The sequence below is a fragment of the Camellia sinensis genome, chromosome 8, assembly GCF_055761805.1.
Source record: "Camellia sinensis isolate YWXY chromosome 8, ASM5576180v1, whole genome shotgun sequence".
In the NCBI taxonomy this organism is placed as follows: Eukaryota; Viridiplantae; Streptophyta; class Magnoliopsida; order Ericales; family Theaceae; genus Camellia; species Camellia sinensis.
Genome location: NC_138968.1, coordinates 38,342,404 through 38,362,132, shown reverse-complemented (window position 1 = coordinate 38,362,132; position 19,729 = coordinate 38,342,404). Strand labels below are relative to the sequence as shown.

At 45.9% G+C, this 19,729-nt stretch overlaps 1 protein-coding gene across 1 annotated transcript; it reads right to left on the bottom strand.

Moving 5' to 3' along the window:
• Positions 1-253: 253 nt before the first annotated feature.
• Positions 254-1,429, bottom strand: LOC145797711 (uncharacterized). Its single transcript, XM_082885122.1, has 2 exons — positions 715-1,429; positions 254-597 (listed from the first exon to the last, which is right to left on the bottom strand). The coding sequence occupies exons 1-2, from the start codon at positions 1,427-1,429 to the stop codon at positions 254-256; spliced, it is 1,059 nt and encodes a 352-aa protein (XP_082741248.1).
• Positions 1,430-19,729: the final 18,300 nt, after the last annotated feature.

Here is a 19,729-nt window from a genome sequence, read left to right as displayed (position 1 = left end):
TCAGGGTCTTGATTTTTTCGGGGTTGGCCTCGATGCCATACTGACTGATCATAAAACCCAAGAATTTCCCAGATCCTACGCCGAAGGCATACTTCTCCAAATTCAACTTCATGTGATACTTATGTAGGGTTTCAAAGGTCTCTTATTGGTCTGTCAGGTGATTAGAGGAGAGTTTGCTCTTGACAAGTATGTCATCGACGTAGACTTCCATGTTCCGACCTATCTGATGGTGAAAAACGGCATTGACTAACTGTTAGTAAGTTGCACTGGCGTTTTTGAATTCAAATGGCATAACACGATAGTGATAAGTTCCTCTGTCTGTGATGAAGAAGGTGTGTTCCTGGTCTGACGGGTGCATTAGAATTTGATTGTAGCGGGAGAAGGCGTCCATGAAACTGAGCATCTGATGTCCAGCGGTGGCGTTGACAAGCAGATCTATGTGGGGGAGGGGATAACTATCCTTAGGGCAAGCTCGATTAAGGTCAGAGTAGTCAACGCAGAGTCGCCATTTACCATTGTTTTTACGGACTAGGACTACATTTGACAGCCATCTAGGGTAGTCTACGTTTTTGACGAACCCTGCCTCCGGTAGTTTGTCTACCTCAGAAGCAATAAGAGCATTGCGTTCCGAGTAAAAGACACGCTGTTTCTAGCGGAAGGGTCGAAAGTGGGGCTCAATGCTAAGACGATGAGTGATGAAGGACGGATCGATACCCGGCATGTCGAAATGGGTCCAGGCAAAAACATCATTGTGCTTGGTTAAGAGGGCTGTAAGGTCGGCCTTGGGTTGGGAGGATAGTTGGCTGCCGATCTTGGCTGTTTTTGTTAGGTTGGCAAAGTCGATGGGGACTTCAACAAGTTCTTCCACTGGTTTCCCTTTGGCTAACTTGTCTTCGTCTCTAACATCGAGTCTTTCGATGATCATGGCCTCCTTCTGCTTGACTTCTTTGAGTAAAGCGACGTAGCATTCTCTGGCCACTGTCTGCTCTCCCCTCGTAGTGCCGACCCTGAGGTCGGTAGGAAATTTCGTGGCCAGATAGCACGTGGATGTGACAGCTTGAAAAGCGTTCAGGGCTGTGCGGCCAAGGATGATGTTATAAGCAGAGGGGCAGTCGACGACAAGGAAAGTGAGTAACTTGGTAGTCTGCCATGGGTACTCTCCGATGGTGATGGGAAGATTGATAGAGCCTATGGAGGTCACCTGATCCCTAGTGAAGCTGACCAGTGGGGTTTGGAGAGAGGACAAACTTTCTTCTCTGACCTTGAGCTGGCGATAGCCGTTCAGGAAGATGATGTCTGAAGAGCTGCCGTTGTCGACAAACACTTGTCTAACTTTGTAATTGGACAGAAGAGCAGAGATGAAAAGGGGGTCGTCATGAGGGTATCGGATGCTTGTGCAATTGGTCTCCGTAAAGGTGATGGGCTCCATCCACTGTTTGGGGTGCTTGAAGGGGCGATCCAACGTCGCGACTTCTTTGTCAGAGCCTTATCTGATTTTTCTAAGCTCGGCTCGCTGGGCCGAATGGGATGGTCCTCCATACGCAAGTCCACCAGCAATGACTCTGATCTCTCCAATAGAGGGAACAGGGTTAGCTTGTGCTCGGGGTTGTGCGGGTTGTCTGGGAGGGGTGTGTCGGTGGTTGCCCCTAGCAGGTTCGGTCCTTGGCCGTTGTTGGGGACGGGCTACCGTGAACCGACTGAGGCGCCCTTGGCGTATCAAGCTTTTTACTTGGTCTTTGAGGTTAACACATTCCTCGGTGTTGTGGCCGTGGTCCTGATGGAAACAGCAGTATTTGGATTGGTCTCGCCGGTTAAAAGGAGACCATGAGGGTTGTGGCCATTTCAAGTTGTAATCTCATTGGATCTGGTTTAAGACTTGCTCCATGGGGGAGTTGAGGGGTGTGTACCATTCGAACCGACCGAACGGGCAGGTAGGTGCCAATTGATCAGCTTGAGCGGTTCGGTCGGTATATTGAGGTGTTTGCTGTGTGTATTGGGTAGTTCTAGTTTCAGATTCCTTTCTCTTCTCTCTGAGGGTTGGGTTTTTGGTTGTGGGGTCTTGGCGGGCGGCCAGAGAATCTTTGGCATTCATGTATTTTTGAGCTTTGGAAAGGAGGGTTGCCATGGACGTTGAAGGGTTTTTGGAGAGGGAGAAAAGGAAATCGGATAATCGTAAGCCAGCCATAAAAGCCGTGAGAATAACATTGTCGTCGTTTTCCGCCACTTGCAAGGCTTCGGTGTTAAAATGGGTGACGAAGCTACGTAGCGACTCCCCCTCTGTCTGACGGATGTTGAGGAGCTGGGTCGGCAGACGCCACTGGCACTGGGCACCGATGAAGTGGCTAAGAAAGGAGTCACTTAGGTGCTAGAAAGTAAAGACCGAGTCTGTCGGCAGCTAACTAAACCACAGTCGGGCCGACCCCTTAAGCGTTATGGGGAAAGCCCAACACATGATGTCATCGGGGAGTGCATGAAGGACCATCAGGGTCCTGTAGGTCTCCAAGTGGTTGACTAGGTCCGTTTTGCCGTTGAAGGAGTTGATCAAGGACATTTTGAACTTAGGAGGTAAGGGTTTGTCCCTAATGGAGGCGACGAATGGTGAGTTGGTTGTTATGGAGGGTTTATTCTGCATGTTCTACATAACTCTTTGAAGCTGGAGTTTCAAGTCTCGGAGTTTCGCATCCTAGATAGGGACGTTGTCACCACCAGAATGGAATGGAGGTTGAACACTACTGGCCTCTCCCTCGGGAGCAGGTGCTTGGGTTGATGGATGTAGACCTCGAGGTGGCGGGTTCATGTCTTGGGGAGGGGGTCGCAAGCCCTCTAAGTTGGAGGGGTGGGCTTGTTAGGAGGAATGGCTCAGGGTTCGTTCTCGGTTAGGTAGGACATCTTGTTGTGGTGGAGGAGGCACAAGAAGGTGTCACTGAAGCAAAGCATTGATCAAGGCTTGGTTTTGTTCGGCTAGGCGGTTGATGCTGTTAGTGAGTTCTGTGAAGTACTGAGGTGGGTTGTTCGAGTTAGAAGGGTCGGCTTGGGGGTTGGCAACTTTGTGTTGAGAAGCCATGGATCTAGTTGTGACCATCCACCTTGGTGGGTGGTAGGTAGGAATTATCGGGAATGGGTCTCTGGCAACAATGAGCAAAATTGTCACACGGAATAGAAGTTCCCACAGATGGCGCCAACTGATATTGCCCCTTATCCCAGAGGAACGGGTCGGGCTGATCCAGGCCTCCCACGTCATCGTCCGATCGCTGGATCCACTAAGAAACCTGCACAAGAGTCCAACGAGGAACGGGAGTCCCTCGGCGAACCCTCCGACGAGCAAGTTAGAGAAGAGAGATCAACGGAATATCGAGATAGGATGGTGATAGAGAACTTAACCTTCTCTTTGTCTTAGAAACTTGCTTATATCTTTTGCTCATCATTTCCTTGTCCACTCCGACCTGTCATGTTGGCCGAAAGTCTATGTTCTAGCCTGCCTTGTTCATGGTGAGGTTGTTTTGTTTCGACGTGAAGGGGTTATCACATTAAATGTTGCAGGGAAACTCATTAATGGCTGATGTGTGGTATAATAACTCTGCAGGATCTTTGTCTGCTTATGTGGCTGGTTTTTCTCTTGACACGTGTTTAGATGTCATTGGTCCTTGGTGCAATGTTGGGCTCCAACAATGTTAGGCTTTAGTGTTTGAATTATGTATTGGGCTTTAAGTGGTGGGCCAAAAACCCTTATAGGCCCACATATGTCAGATTTAATCGATAATTTAGAAATTAATGTGAACATAGCTAATATGTAGCTTATTTGCTTATATTCTACAAGTTGTTACATTACCTCTATATTTTCTGTACAGTTTTTCATAAAAAAGTCAAAAAACCACAAGGTTGTTTGGGTAGAGATTTTTTTTTACTTATTACGAGAAGATGTGCAAAAAAAAAAAAAAAAAAAAAAAAAGAGAAAATATGACTCAAATAAGCCAATAAGCTGGCTTTTTTAGTGGGTAACTCTAAGGCCTCGTTTGGAAAGCGACCGGTTTAGCCAAAAAGTCAAAAAATTACTAAAAAAGCCAAAAAGCCAACACCCCATACCAAAAAGTCAAAGATTCTTTTTTCTTTCTACTTTTTGCACATCTTTTCGTAAAAAGTCAAAAAGTCATCCCAAACATACTAATTTTTTTTAACTCATATTTTAGCCAAAAAGTCAAAAGTTACTAAATTAGCCTGTTCCCAAACGACACCTAAATGCACCCCCAACATTAGGTTGGACACCCCATTATTTGAAACACCCCAATTTAAAATTTAAATATTTATTTGTTTGCTTGGACATCTTAAATAATACCTATTATAACCTTAACTAAGAATTCTACTTTCTACACCCCAAATCTAATACTTAGTATTATATATGTCCAGAAGCTTAATTCCAAACTTATGAAATTTATTCGAATCCTCAGTGCCAAACAAAGGAAATATGTTCGCATACTCAGGTTCAAACATTAGAAAATTAATTGCATCATTTTTATCTGGATATTCAGTGTCGAACAAATTATATATGTCTTGATACTTAATTTCGAACCTATAAAGTTTCTTCGGATACTCAGTGTCGAACAAATGTTTGAAAAAAGCAGAGTTGATCATAGACAATTTGTTCAGATATTAAATACTGAACAATGACCATTATTTCGGAAACACACAGCCGAATATATGAATTTTGTTTGGAAACAAGTTTCCGAATAAATATAATTTGTTCGTACTGAATTTTTGAATCAATTCCATACACCAAACAACGAAAAATGATAAATATCAAATAAAAACTTACTTTATCTATAGAAAACTGCTTTGAAACATTTTCTTTATCGTCCATTGTTTATTTCAATAAGAAATAGAATGCAAAAATGATAGATTCATGCGAATAGGGTTCGATATGAAGATGCAAAGTTTAGGTCAAAACCACCCTTAGAGACAAAATTCCAAAAATTCTTATGTAATAATGGGGCCTTAAGCGAAAGCAGAACAAAAATAATAAATGTCCATTGAGCTGTGCATACATGATGACCTGAAATAATTAAACCATTCAACTACACTTTCTATATTTACATATATAATGAAAGAACTTATACAGATCTTACACACTATATAAAAGACTTCAAAAGGCTTGGCGAAATAACACTACGCCTCTACATGGAGGCACTTCATAGGTGGCTTGATAGAGAGGTAGACTCTAGAACAAACTCTAATACTGATCCTTTGATTGCTCACGTACATACACACACACACACACACACATATATATATATATATAAGGGTGAGCTAGAGCCCAGTGAATAATACCAAAACAAAGAGGTTAATGAATGGTGTCCACCGCATTACGTACACATGATTTACAATTGCGAAATATATATCTTAAATTATTTCCAAATATTATTTTCATAACAAACACTTATTGTATCAAAATCCGTTCATATACAAAGAGCCTAAAGGCGTATCAAAGGGACCACAAGGGTCAAGCGGAGGGTCAGGATCACATTTCAAAAAAAGGACACCCATTCATTCATATAAAATAACATTTCATAAATATGAGTCATATGACAATTTACAAACATCCATTTTCACGCTTATAGAATGACCTTAGGCCCATCATATAAACAGAACGCCCTTAGGCCCATCATATTAGAACGGCCTCAGGCCCACAAAGGTACAGAACGACCTCGAGCCCACATATTAACAGAACGACCTTGGGTCCAATAGATATCAAAACGGCCTCGGGCCCAATCATGTATCAAAACGGCCTCGGGCCCAATATGTATCAAAATTGTCTCGGGTCCACATATGACAAAACGAACTCGGGTCTAATATATCAAAATGGCCTCAGGCCCAATATATAGCAGAACAGCCTCAGGCCCACATTTACATAACAATTTAGTTCGTGAAATTCACTCATGTCGAATAAATACAATCTTTAGAAAATACAACAATTATGAATAGTTAAATAAATAAATAGAACATATCTTTATAGAGGTATTACTCACAGTAGTTTCCAGAAATGGTTGACTGGTCCTCGAATCTTGACCTGCAATCACAATGCACATAGCACAACATATCAAAACATAATATTACACTCTCGGTCAAATTTACTTATCTTCACTTTTCTTAATCAAATAAACCGATCCCTTACTTTGCCTTAACCAATTATTTATGTTCATTCTAAACTCATTAGCCTTCAATGGGTCATAATCTGTGTCTAGAAAAATAAGAAGAAACGAAAGGAAATTGAGTTAGACGAGGAAATAGCATGAAATTGTTAGAAAGAAAGTGAATAGCCTTTACTAATTTGAATATATCTATTTGTGTACTTAGCATTTGGATGTGAGACCATCATCATTGGAAACTAGACTTTCGGGGCTTGAATTTAGGCTGAAGAATCATCTAAAACAGAGTCCGGATGAGAGAGATATGCATATTTGAAGTTTCCAGGTATAAGTTAAAACAGAGTTTGCCGTACGTGCGCCCATTTTGACAGCTCGAGCGGTGGCCTTGGCCGCTCGAGCGATGGTTTAACCAGAATGAAATTCCTTGTTTTTGTTCATTTTCCGCTCTGCAGAACTTGTGGCTGCTCGTGCGGTCTGGGCAAAATCAAACAGTCTGAAAATTCATCAAAGTGTGAGTTTTCAAACCCAATTTCAAGCCAAAGATCTCATGTAATCTTCCTTTAAAACATGATAAACCAACAGTATTCAAGTGCAATCTCATCTCAAACATATTAATTTTTGTCTCAAGTTCAAAATCAATATCTCATCTTTCATAATCTTAAGAGTTCCAAAACATAACCCACAAATACACTTGATCCTTGCATAAATCTTGTTGTATGGACAATCTAGAGTTCATTTCATATATGATTCACAAGATTGAACTCCAATCATGTAAAATCAAAGGACCCAAGTTCTAATTTCTTGAATTTAGCTCAATTAAATACACAACACAAAACCCTAACCTAAACGGGTTTCAAATCTTCAAATCTCTTTATGATTTTATGAAATTGATGAATTAATCATAAGGATTCAAGATAGATTTCCATACCTTAGTTCAAATCTTTGCTTTCCCCTTAAATCTCTTCAAGTCTTTCTTCTTCAATTTTGTCTTCAAATTCCATGGATGTTGAGCTCTCTCTCTCTAGAAGCTTTTTTTTTTTCTTTCTCTCTCTCTCTACGTTCTTCTCCAGAACCCTCTCTCTCTCAAAATATCTTTCTCTTCCCTCTTCTTTTTGTTGAGCCAAGCAAGACTTATATATATATGTATAATATTTAATGAAAATCAATTTAATCTATTCTGAATCAAATTTTTACAAAACTTCATACTAGGCTCTAAAAATTCCAATTAACTTATCCATGTACACCATTCCGGTTTCTGAACCTATTGAGGCCATCAATTTCAGTTTCAAACTCATAGGCCTAGTAGATATTTTCCCAATTTGGACAGATATTCATCAATTAACCCATATAATCAATAACTAACACATAATTTAATTCTTATAATCATGATATGTATTATGGGGTTGTCACACTAATATAATGAATGGGATGTTTAAAACACGTTGATTTACACATTTTTCCAATGTCAAGTACTTTTTGATCATTTTAAATAGGGACTTAATAGTAATAAATTTTTTTTTCATTAAATTCAAGTGTTCAACCTAATTTTTGGGTGCAAATAGAGTCGTCCTTTTTTAGTTTATCCCAAAAGAGATCTTAGCCAACCTTAAACCATCCCTAAATGGACTTTAATTTATATATTTTATGGACTTGGGGCTATTTGAGATGGGCTAAAATAGCTCATTTTAGGCTAAAATAATCAATAAAATAAAACATCCCATCACACCACTCTTTTTATTTTTTTATACGCCCTTTTCGTACAAAGTCAAATAGTTTATTTCCAAACGGGGCCTTAGTAAACTGAATTGATAGTTTAGGGATTAAGTAGATTTTTATTAATTTTTGTTAGTTTTTAAGTATGATCTAATGTATTTTATATTTTTAAATCACTATAAGATGAGTTCTTTATATTTTATTTCAATAGTTAATGAGTTTAAGAATAATTAAATTTAAACGTGTACAAAATTATTTTTGACCAATACTTGAACTAACTAAATAAAAAATATTTACAATTATTAAATGAAATGATTATAAAATAAAAATTGTACCATAAGTAAACATTATTTTTGAGCTATTGATTTTTTTTAAAAGACATTTTTTTAGATAATACTTTACAACTAACTAAATAAAATTATTTACAATTAAGTATTAAATGAAATGATTATAAAATAAAAATTGTGCCATAAATAAAAATTATTTTTGAGCTATTGATTTTTTTAAAGACATTTTTTAGACAACACATTATATTAACAAAATAAAAAATATTTGCAATTAATATGAAATGAAATGATTATAAAAATAAATACAACCAATATATATATATATATATATATTTTAGTTCACATAAATTATATAAAAAAAAATTCATACCATATTTTTTCTTTGAGGTTGGATTATTTGAGTATTTGTTCTTTTTTTTTTTTATGAACTTTTATTTATTATTTTTTTTTGAAAAGGAAGTTTATTCAGAATATTGTAAATGCGTGTAATAATGTGTAATGGGTTGTTACAATACCATTATGACCGTTATGTAACACTAAAATAATCGTTCACAGGTGTGAATTCTCGTCACACTACAAAAGCGGGCGTACCAAGCAGCGTCTACTATCGCAACCGTCACTTTTTGAAATCTTGGACGATAGTGTAGGGATAGAAAGTGAAATAAATCATTTTATAAAACAAAATGTGATTGGTTAATTTATTTATCGATATTTGATAAAACTAACTTTTTGCACAAATGATTTTTATTACAAAATTTACGAGATGAACAGTTCAGATTATATCCAAAATGAGACCCACAAATTGAACGAAATCGCTGTGGCATTTCGATTAAGATTCATTTTGATTTTATTTTGATAATCTAAACCGTTTATATTATAAGTTAATCAAATATATTATTTATATATAAAAAATGCGGTTAATCAAATATACATAGCCCTATGATTGAACCATAATTGTTTTTAAAAAAATTGTCAAAATTATGTTAACTGTTTATTTTTTTTTAAACACAATGTAGTCTTGTTATAGATTATAGATGACAAATTGATTTTATTTATTTTTTAATGATTTACTCAACTAACTTTACAATATAAACGATTCGGATAGCAAAAATAGATTCATAAAACACCTTCACAAACTCATAGCGTTCTGTCCCTAACTCGGATAATGGTATGGGTAGAGATGGTAACGAGTAAGGTATGGGTTGGGGCCCTTCTACCTCACCTACATTTTCGCTGTTTACCCTCGTCCCGACTCAACCCGACCCTCTTGACACACCCCCTCTATCCCTAACCTTATCCGATCCGCAGCATAACAAAAAATTTGATAATTGAGAGGGTGATTTATGATCCGATGTTGGGTCGAGGTATAGACCGAGCAAGTTGAGGGCCCAGCAGAGCATTGGGCCAAGATGATCGACTGTTCACCCGGAGATGGGCTACCAGAACTTGGGCCGGGCAGAGTTTGGGCTGAGTGTGTGCTGCCCCGGACCGTGCAGAAGCTGCTCGGCCAGGAAGTGACCGGTCAGACCAGGATGCTCGGTCCGAGGATGGTCGAAACCAGACAGACCGAGAGACCGGCGCTCGGAAAGGCGCGGTCAGCCGAGGTAGTTGATTGACCGGCGAGAAGGCCGACCAAAGGAGGAGCCCGGGCTAGGCTTTGCCGAGATGCCGCCTAGCCCGGTCCTTCATTTCTTTATCCGGTTAGGCGCTTAAGGTATGAAGCATGGTACGACCGAGGTAGGGCAGCTCGGCTGCCGAGCTCCGGCTGTGCTGACAGGCATTTGAGAGCAGGTGATGAATGGCATGGTTTATGCTGACAGATGGGATAGCAGAGCCACGTGTCAGGAGATGACAGAGAGTGGATATGGGGCTCAGAAGGTATATAAGCATGTCTGCGCCCCCCATACGCAACAGACGAACATCTCTGTAAGAAAATCCTTACACTAAAACACTCTCTCCCTTCTCTCTATTCCCTCTAAGGTGTGTGCTAATTTGACCGTCGGAGGGTGTTTCCGGCCACACACCGCCGGGTAGCTCACCGTTATTTGCTCGCAGGTGATCGGATATCGACGGAGCTCGGAAGAAAGGAATACGGGCACGCCAGAATATTTGCTCCCCGTACAATTGGCGCCGTCTGTGGGAATCTTGACAGACAAAACCTTGTCTTCCAGGTTCATCTGATCGCCATCCATGGCGAACAACGACGAGTTCCTGTTGTCCGCCATCGATGGAGCCACCCCGGAGTATACCCGAAGGAGAGAGGGACCACCTGCCGTCCATATAATGGCTGACTTGGGGACGCCCACTGGAGGACAGTCAGGTGACGCGCGGGATAAGCGCAGAAGGAGTCATGGGCATTCACGGAGTCCAGACGGTCACCGGCGGAGAGACTCACACGCTAGGCGATTGGAAAGCAAGTTAAGGGACCAAGACGCTGTCATCAGGCGGATGGCGGCGGAGATGGAGGATCTTAAGCGGCATGTCAAAGGGAAAGGTGTAGCTGGGGTGGGAGACCACAGTGAGCGCACCCCATCCCGCCGGTCAGGCGATCAGAGTCAGCGACGTACTCAGTCCATTTCCATCACCAGGAGTTACCAGGTTGGTGATTCCGACATGCGTGCAGAAAAGTCTAGCGCGCAAGACAGCACTTACAAACCCTCACGTCCGGCGACGACGTCGAGGTACTCTTATTCTGCTCAGTCAGAGGATCTACGGGCAGTGTTAAGGGAGCGGGCTCGCCGGCGCGAAGCTCAGAGAATACCTGCTTTCCAGCGGCTCTCCTACGGGGTTCACGGCAGCGAGGAGGTCGGAATGCCTCCACCCCGCCCAGCAATGCCAATATTCGAAGATACAGACTTGGCAAGGCTGAGTGCCACTCCTTTTTCCCTGGAAATAGAAACAACGCCGCTTCCGGCAGGCTTCCACCAGCCTAAGTTCACACTTTACGACGGAAAAACCGATCCGTACATGCATGTGAGCCACTTCCGACAGGTTATGGCCGGACATCGGCGCAATGACGGACTTATGTGCCTAATCTTCCCGTCAAGTTTAGGCGAGCTGGGCCTAAAGTGGTTCGAGAGGTTGCCGGAAGGGAGCATACAAAGGTGGCATCAGTTGGCCGATGCGTTTGTTACGCGCTTCAAAACCAACACAAAAACACCAAAGGAAGTCGATCACTTGCTAAGTGTCAAGATGGAACCGTGCGACACACTGAAGGCGTACAATTCAAGGTATTGGGAAACCTTCAACGAGATCTTAGACTGCCCGGTCAACCTTGCTATCACGCAATATAAGCGCGGTCTCCCGGTCGGACATAGACTGCGGGACTCGCTTACCATGCACCAACCGACCTCCATGGGCCAGCTCATGCAGCGCATCAATGAGCACATCCGAGTAGAGGATGATGCGTCGGCTTCCACCGTGAAGGCCACTCCGGTCGGAACAGACAAGAAGACAGCAGGCAAGGTGCACGCAGTTGGGCAAGAGTCCAACCGCTCAAATGACCGAGCAGAGGAATCAGACCGAGGTTCAAATCGAAAAAACCGGGGTAGAGGACGTCGGAATGACCGGGATGATTATCCCCGAGATGACGTTGAGGACGCAAACAGAAGAATGAAGGCAAGGACTGGCATAACCACGGTCTTCAAGATTCCAATCTATCGCATACTTAGTGAAATCCGAGACGAGGAGTATGTCCGGTTTCCTGCTAAATTGGGCGATGGACAAAAGGGCTACAATCCGCGGTATCGTTGTACGTTTCACCGGGAGAGGGGCCACCGGACTGAGGATTGTTTGCCTCTGCGATAACACTTCGAAGAACTGGTTGCGGCCGGGCATCTGGACCTTTACATTGATGGCGGAGTGAAACCGAATCAGGCTCCGGTCGATCCCAGGGGACAGGACGACCGAGATGCACCACCACAGGGAGTAATTAATGTCATCCACGGAATCGTGGAACCGGAGCGTGTTTGCGAACTCCGGGGCATGATTAAGAAGGCAGAGCATATGAGGGAGGTTTTGTCAGTACAGCCTGCCATCAAAAGGGGGAAGACAGAGGAGAAAGACGTGATCAGTTTCACCTCAAGGGATTTAGAGCGTATCCAGACGCCGCACAACGATGCTCTTGTCGTAACACTACGCGTCAAAGAATTTGATGTTAGACGGATCTTGATCGATCAGGGAAGCTCGGTCGAGATCATGTATTATGATGCGTTCAAACAGCTCAAACTTCGTGAGACAGACTTGGCACCGGCCACTTCGCCACTGGTTGGATTTAACTCGCAGCCGGAGTGGCCATTGGGAAAGATTATCCTGCCGGTCAAAGCGGGATCCATGGTCAAGCAAGTGGAGTTTTGGGTGCTACAAGTGCCTTCAACATACAACCTTATCCTTGGAAGAGGATGGCTTCACGCCATGCAAGCCGTAGCATCGACCTACCACCAGGTGATGAGATTCCCCTCGGCTATGGGGGCAATCGAGGAGATTTGGGGTGATCAGGTCATGTCCAAGCAGTGCTTCGTGGCGGTCAACGGGAGCCGGGCTGCCAAAGGATTCGTTCAAATGATCGAGGGACCGGAGGACCAGAGTGTCTTGGATGATGTTGGCACCAAAGCAGAAGACAAGGCAGTTGAAGAATTGGTTGAGGTGCGGATTGATGCCGAGCAGCCGGACAGATTCTTCTTGCTCGGTTCAAGTCTCTCGGCCATGGAGAGAACCGAGATGATTGAGTTTTTAATGGCGAACATCGAAGTCTTTGCATGGTCGCCCTATGACATGCCTGGTCTTGACCCAAGCTTTATCTGCCATCACCTCAATGTCTTCCCTGGAGCAAAGCCAGTCATCCAGCGAACAAGGAGATCGGCGCTGCATCACGCCGAGGTAGTAGCAGAGGAGGTAAAGAACTTGCTTGAGGCACGAGCAATACAGGAAGTGCACTACCCTCGGTGGATTTCCAACACGGTAGTGGTGCCCAAGAAAAATGGAAAGTGGCGAGTTTGTGTCGACTACAAGACAGTCAACCGAGCTTGTCCAAAAGACAGCTTCCCTTTGCCGCGCATTGACCAGCTAGTGGATTTGACGGCTGGACACAATCGGCTCAGTTTCTTGGATGCGTACCGCGGCTATCACCAGATTGCCATGCATGGGCCTGACCAAGAAATCACCTCTTTTACGACTCCAAGGGGACTCTTCTGCTATCGAGTTATGCCCTTTGGTTTGAAAAACGCCGGGGCAACCTTTCAGAGGATGGTGACCAAAATGTTCGCTCCTTTGCTCGGCCGGACAATGGAGGCTTACATCGATGATATGGTGGTAAAGAGCCGACATGAGGTACACCATTTATCCGACTTAGCCGAGATGTTCGCCATTCTTAAGAAGCACAAGCTGCGCTTGAACGCCTCGAAGTGTGCCTTTGGCGTGGGATCCGGGAAATTTTTGGGATTCTTAGTCACGAACCGAGGCATCGAAGCAGACCCTACTCAGATCAGAGCCGTGCAAGAATTGAAACAACCCAACTCGGCTAAGGACGTGCAGCATCTGGCCGGGATGGCCGCCGCGCTTAATCGATTTATAAGCCGGTCATTAGATCGCTGCCGCCCTTTCTTTCAAGCATTGAAGTCAAAGTTCTCATGGGATGACGAGTGTGACCGAGCTTTGGCCGAGCTCAAAGATTATTTGTCTTCTCCGCCGCTGTTGGTTACACCAGAGCCCGGTGAGGAACTCTACCTTTACCTTGCCGTCTCCCAGCACGCAGTAAGTGCGGTGTTAGTCCGGGCTGAAGGAATTAAGCACCTCCCAATTTTTTACGTAAGTAAGACCCTTCTGCCGGCTGAGACGAGGTACTTGCCGCTGGAAAAGCTTGCGTTGGCACTGATGATGGCTTCGAGGAAATTGGCACATTATTTTCACGCCCATACCATCGTCGTACTGACCGAGTTCCCCCTCAAGGCCTTGTTTGAGCGCGCAGACTTTTCCAGCCGAATATTAAAATGGGCGGTCGAGTTGGGACAGTTCGATGTGAAGTTCCAGCCGCGCACCGCAATCAAAGCCCAAACCTTGGCCGATTTTGTTGCCGAGTTCTCACCTGGCACTCATCCGGTATGCCCGGTCGACATTGCCGGGGCAGATGATGAGACGCTCACAATGCCAACCGAGGAACTACCAGCTGCAGAAGGTCGCGCCGCGGAGTTAGCGCGCACCATCGAAATTCCCTCAGTTTGCACGGTAATACCTCCCGGTGCTGCGATGACGGAGTTGTGTATCACCAACCCATCCACTCTGTCCGGTACCGCATCACCAAGGGGGAAGGAATGGTTCCACACAGCTCAGAACTTGATGATTCGCCTACGGACTTGGGCATTCTGAACCAACTTGCTGAGTCCGGTGTCGAATCCTCAAGGGGGGAATGAATGGTTCCAGGCAGCTCAGAACCTGCGGCCGGCTTCACACCGCAACCTGGTGTTTCGCCTACGGACTTGGGCATTACGGACCAACTTGCTGAGTCCGGTGTCGAATCACCAAGGGGCACTGACTTTGAACCGGTCAACACCAAACTTGACACCGCACAGCCGAGCAGTTGTGATCCCATTGCCCTTCGCAACTCTCAGGACCCATCTGACTGCTGGAAGCTTTTCGTGGGGGACATGTGGAAGCTTTTTGTTGATGGAGCGTCCAACCGTCATGGTGCCGGCCTTGGTATCGTTCTTATATCCCCGGACGGCCTAACCATTGAGCAATCTATCACACTCGGCTTCCCGGCGTCTAACAACGAGGCTGAGTACGAGGCGCTTCTTGCTGGGCTCAAGAGCGCAATCCAAATGAAGGCTGCCGAGCTTCTGGTATATAGTGATTCCCAGCTTGTGGTTAACCAAGTTTCAGGGATTTATGAAGCGAAGGACGACAGGATGGCGAAGTACCAAGCTCTGGTCAGGGACCATATCAAGCAGTTTGAGGCAATCAGAGTCCAGCAGATTGGCCGGGAAGAAAACAGCCGGGCTGATGAACTCGCCGGCCTCGCTTCCATGGTAGATAGCACATCTCCAAACCCCCTGTTGATTGACTTTCTTCCGCGGCCAAGCATTGAAAACGCCGGGCAGACGGATGTACTCTGCGCCGAGCTAGGTCCTTCATGGATGGACCCCTTGATCTCGTTCCTCAGAGACCGGACTCTTCCAGCGGACAAGAAAGAAGCACACAAAATCCGGGTGAAGTCAGAGCGGTTTTGGCTCTCTCCATCAGGCGCGTTGTATAAGAAGTCCTTCACCGGTCCGTATCTCAAGTGCGTGCACCCGAACAGTGTGGAGGCCTTCTTGTTTGAAATTCATGAAGGCATTTGTGGCAGCCACATCGGGGGCAGGTCCTTGGCCTACCGAGCTATTTCGCAGGGGTACTGGTGGCCGTGCATGCAGGCCGACGCACAAAAATATGTCCGCAGGTGCGAGAAATGCCAGAAATTCGCCCATCAGATCCATCAGCCTGCCAGGGAACTTCTTCCCCTCACCAGTCCTTGGCCTTTCGCCATGTGGGGGCTAGATATAGTGGGACCATTGCCAACAGCACCGGGCAACCGGAAATTCTTCATCGCGGCCACAGATTACTTCACAAAGTGGGTTGAAGCTGAGCCCTTGGCAACCATCAAAGAGAAAGACGTGAAGCGATTTGTCTGGCAGAACGTTGTCACACGGTTTGGTGTCCCCAAGATTTTGATCTCTGACAACGGCACCCAGTTTGACGGTCGCCTATTCAGAGGATTTTGTGAAGATCTGAAGATAGAATTCTACAACTCCACCCCGGCCTACCCGCAGTCCAATGGTCAAGCCGAAGCATCAAACAAGACTATACTGGATGGGTTGAAGAAACGGTTGGAAAAGGCTAAGGGCAAGTGGGCTGAAGAATTACCGAGCGTCCTTTGGGCATACCGAACAACCCCGCGACGTTCGACCGGGGAAACTCCATTTGCTTTGGCTTATGGCATGGAGGCGGTCATACCTTTGGAAGTTGAAATGCCCACCCTCAGAACTGAGAGTTTTGAGCCCGAACTAAATGCCGAGGCTATTGCCTTGGAGTTGGACCTAGCGGAAGAGCGCCGGGAGAAAGCCCTCATCCATGTGGCCGCCTACCAACAAGAGCTCTCCAAGAAGTATAACAAGACAGTGCACCCCAGACCGTTCAAAGTTGGGGATTGGGTTTTGAGGAAGATTATGGGCAACACCCTGGTGCCAGGAGAAGGCAAACTAGGGGCAAATTGGGAAGGACCCTACAAGATCACTGGTCTGGCTGGCAAGGGGGCTTACCACTTGGAGGATCTAGAGGGAAGAGCCATACCCCGGCCATGGAATGCGGCCAACTTGAAATTGTATTATTTTTAAGCTTTTTACTTTCCTCTTTTTGTAAAGCAATTTTTTGGCTTGCAAAGCAGAATGTAATTCTTTTTGTCAAATTATAGAAGTCATTTTGCTTTAGCACTTGGATTATTGTTTTAATGTTACGAACCGAGATGGTGTACTCCGGTTGGAAGAGTTGGTGTTCTGTCCAACTTTGGATTCCCAACCGAGATGATGTACTCCGGTTGGAAGAGTTGGTGTTCTGTCCAACTTTGGATTCCCAACCGAGATGATGTACTCCGGTTGGAAGAGTTGGCGTCTTGCCCAACTTTGGATTCCCAACCGAGATGGTGTACTCCGGTTAGAAGAGTTGGTGTTCTGTCCAACTTTGGATTCCCAACCGAGATGGTGTACTCCGGTTGGAAGAGTTGGTGTTCTGTCCAACTTTGGATTCCCAACCGAGATGGTGTACTCCGGTTGGAAGAGTTGGTGTTCTGTCCAACTTTGGATTCCCAACCGAGATGATGTACTCCGGTTGGAAGAGTTGGCGTCTTGCCCAACTTTGGATTCCCAACCGAGATGGTGTACTCCGGATTTGAAGAGTTGGTGTTCTGTCCAACTTTGGATTCCCAACCGAGATGATGTACTCCGGTTGGAAGAGTTGGCGTCTTGCCCAACTTTGGATTCCCAACCGAGATGGTGTACTCCGGTTGGAAGAGTTGGTGTCTTGGCCAACTTTGGCTTCCCAACCGAGATGGTGTACTCCGGTTGGAAGAGTTGGTGTCTTGTCCAACTTTGGCTTCCCAACCGAGATGGTGTACTCCGGTTGGAAGAGTTGGTGTCTTGTCCAACTTTGGATTCCCAACCGAGATGACGTACTCCGGTTGGAAGTGTTGGTTTGTTCAACTTAGTTACAGCCGAAGTGGCTATTTCGGTTCATGAATTTGTCTCGTTCTGCTAAAGTACTTAGACCGTGTTATGTATTCCGGTTCGATGAGTTATACCGAGATGTTTTGCTGAAGACAGAATTGATTACAACCGTGTGTACACTTGCAAAAATTCAAAATCTTTCATTGATAAAGAAATTCATTACAAAAGATGGGGACAGAGCCCGGTTACATCAAAAGTATTGAAAGCAAAAATACAAAGAAAAGAAAACTAAACCAAGGGGGATAGATTGGTGAATTCATCCTCGGCAGCCTCAAGGTTGACGGTTGGGCTCGCTTCTTGGGCACCGGGCTCAACTTGACCGGGCTGCACTTCCACTTCGGCGTCCTCAGCCTCCGAATCTGTCTCATCACTTCCTTCTTCAAGCCCCTCCTCGGCCTCCGCTTGAAGCGCACTGAATACATCATTTGCGTAAGGCACGAGGTAGACCGGTAGCTTGGCGGGAGGAGGATTAGTAAATACATCGGTGTCGGAGCCCTGGCCGAGGTGCTCGCAGGCGGACTTCCAGCCAGCCTTGAAAAAGATGTCTTGTGTTGCAAAGACTTGCTTCTTGTAGTTCTTCTCGGCTTCGTTAAACCCGGCATTGTTGGCAGCCCGGCAAGCTCTCCTCTTCGTCTTCTTAAAAGCGTCCACCTCAATCTGGAGCTCACTTTGTTTTTTCTCGGCCGCCTCCAGCTGACCGAGCAGTCTGTTGTTGTCAGCATTGGCTATCTGGAGGGAAGCCTTAGCCCGGCCCAGCTCGGCTTGAAGGCTCTCAACCTGGCTGGCTGTGTCATTTGCCTTTTGCCTAAGCCGGTGGATGCGCTCCAAAACCAGATGCTATTTTTGAATGGCCTGCAAAAAACAAAGTTGATGAGAAACGGAACCGGGCAAACACTTAGGAAAATTTTCAGAGCTGCATTGGCTTACCCTGGCCATGGACTTTACTGATGACTTGACTAACCGAGTGTCAGGGACGTGGTCGCTGCCAACCACGTCGCTCGGTAGTAGGAATGCTTTGGACAGATCAAAGGCGAGCAGATGTTCTTTGTCAGCCTTGATCGAAGCCGTCGCCGGGATGTCCTGACCCCGGTGCTTCAGATGTGGGCGCCAGGCTGGCACTGGGGCGGGGGCGTCCGTGGGGTGCTCGGTGGCGAGCTCGGTGACTAGCTCGGCGGACGGATCTGCCCGAGCTCTTTTCCCGGCCCGCCGCGCAGAAGGTTCTCGGCTGGATTGCCTGGCGGATGGAGTGGCTAGGGCGACCACGGCGCCACTGGATTGACCGGCGGTTGGCGACCGGGTTACCACGCTCGGCACCTCGGCAGATGTGGCGGTGAGCAGGTTCTTGATTCGACTTCTCTTGGCCATTTCTTGCTCGTCTGTTAACCGGATTAACGGGACGTCGGGAAGGGTTGGATCTGGCGGTGGCGAAGGAGCTCTGAGGAAGTCGGTTACTTTACTCCGGCGGGGAGCGGAATATCTATATGTAGGACTGTAGCCGAGTAGTTGGTTACAGTCACGATCCCGGTAGCGAAGCGCGGTCCTGATCGCCTCTACGTTGGGGAAGTTGTAGTTGGCTTGCAAGGCTTGGATGGCTGCAAAAGAAACAAGAGAATGATTAAACTGCGAAAAACATAAGTATGTAAACCGAGATTATTTGCGCAGCTTACATGTGCTCCCAAAACTTTTGCTAATCATCCAGCCCGGTGTCTCGGCTGTTTCATAGTTACCAGACACCCAGAAGAAATCATCGTCATGAAGATCCTTGTCTGGTGTGCCGGTTACGATTTTTTCTCGGCCCGGTCGAATCTTCAAGTAATAGGCGAGACCGTCGCCGGTGTGGCCAAGTGTGTATTGGCGTAGGATCTCGGCTAAACCCAGGCTTATGCCTAACCGGTTATTTAACTCATGCACGCCATTTATTATCCTGTATGTGTTGGTGGACACTTGGGTTGGCGCTAGCCCGGTTCGGCGTAAGAACTCGGTAATCAGCGGGTTAAGAGGGAAACGAAGGCCCCCTTCGACAATGGACAGCACGGTGAAGGGGCATTCCTCCCTACCCCAAGGCGTGGTTTCTTCTTCGGCCAGCTCGAGATGGACGTCGGCCGGGATGCCGTAATCCTCTCTGAAAGCGGCTAGCGCGGCCGGAGTGTCCACTAGGAAGCGGAATTTCCCCATTCGAGGCCGACTTACTATAGCCCGGTTGATGGGTTGGGCACGGTGGTAATTGGCTGCAGCTCGGTCCTGAGAGGTTCAGGAATGGCAGTGGTCCCCTTGGACTCTGCAGGAAAAGGATGGCAAGTGTAAGTGAGCGCGGTTTCGCATTAGGAGCTAGACTTCA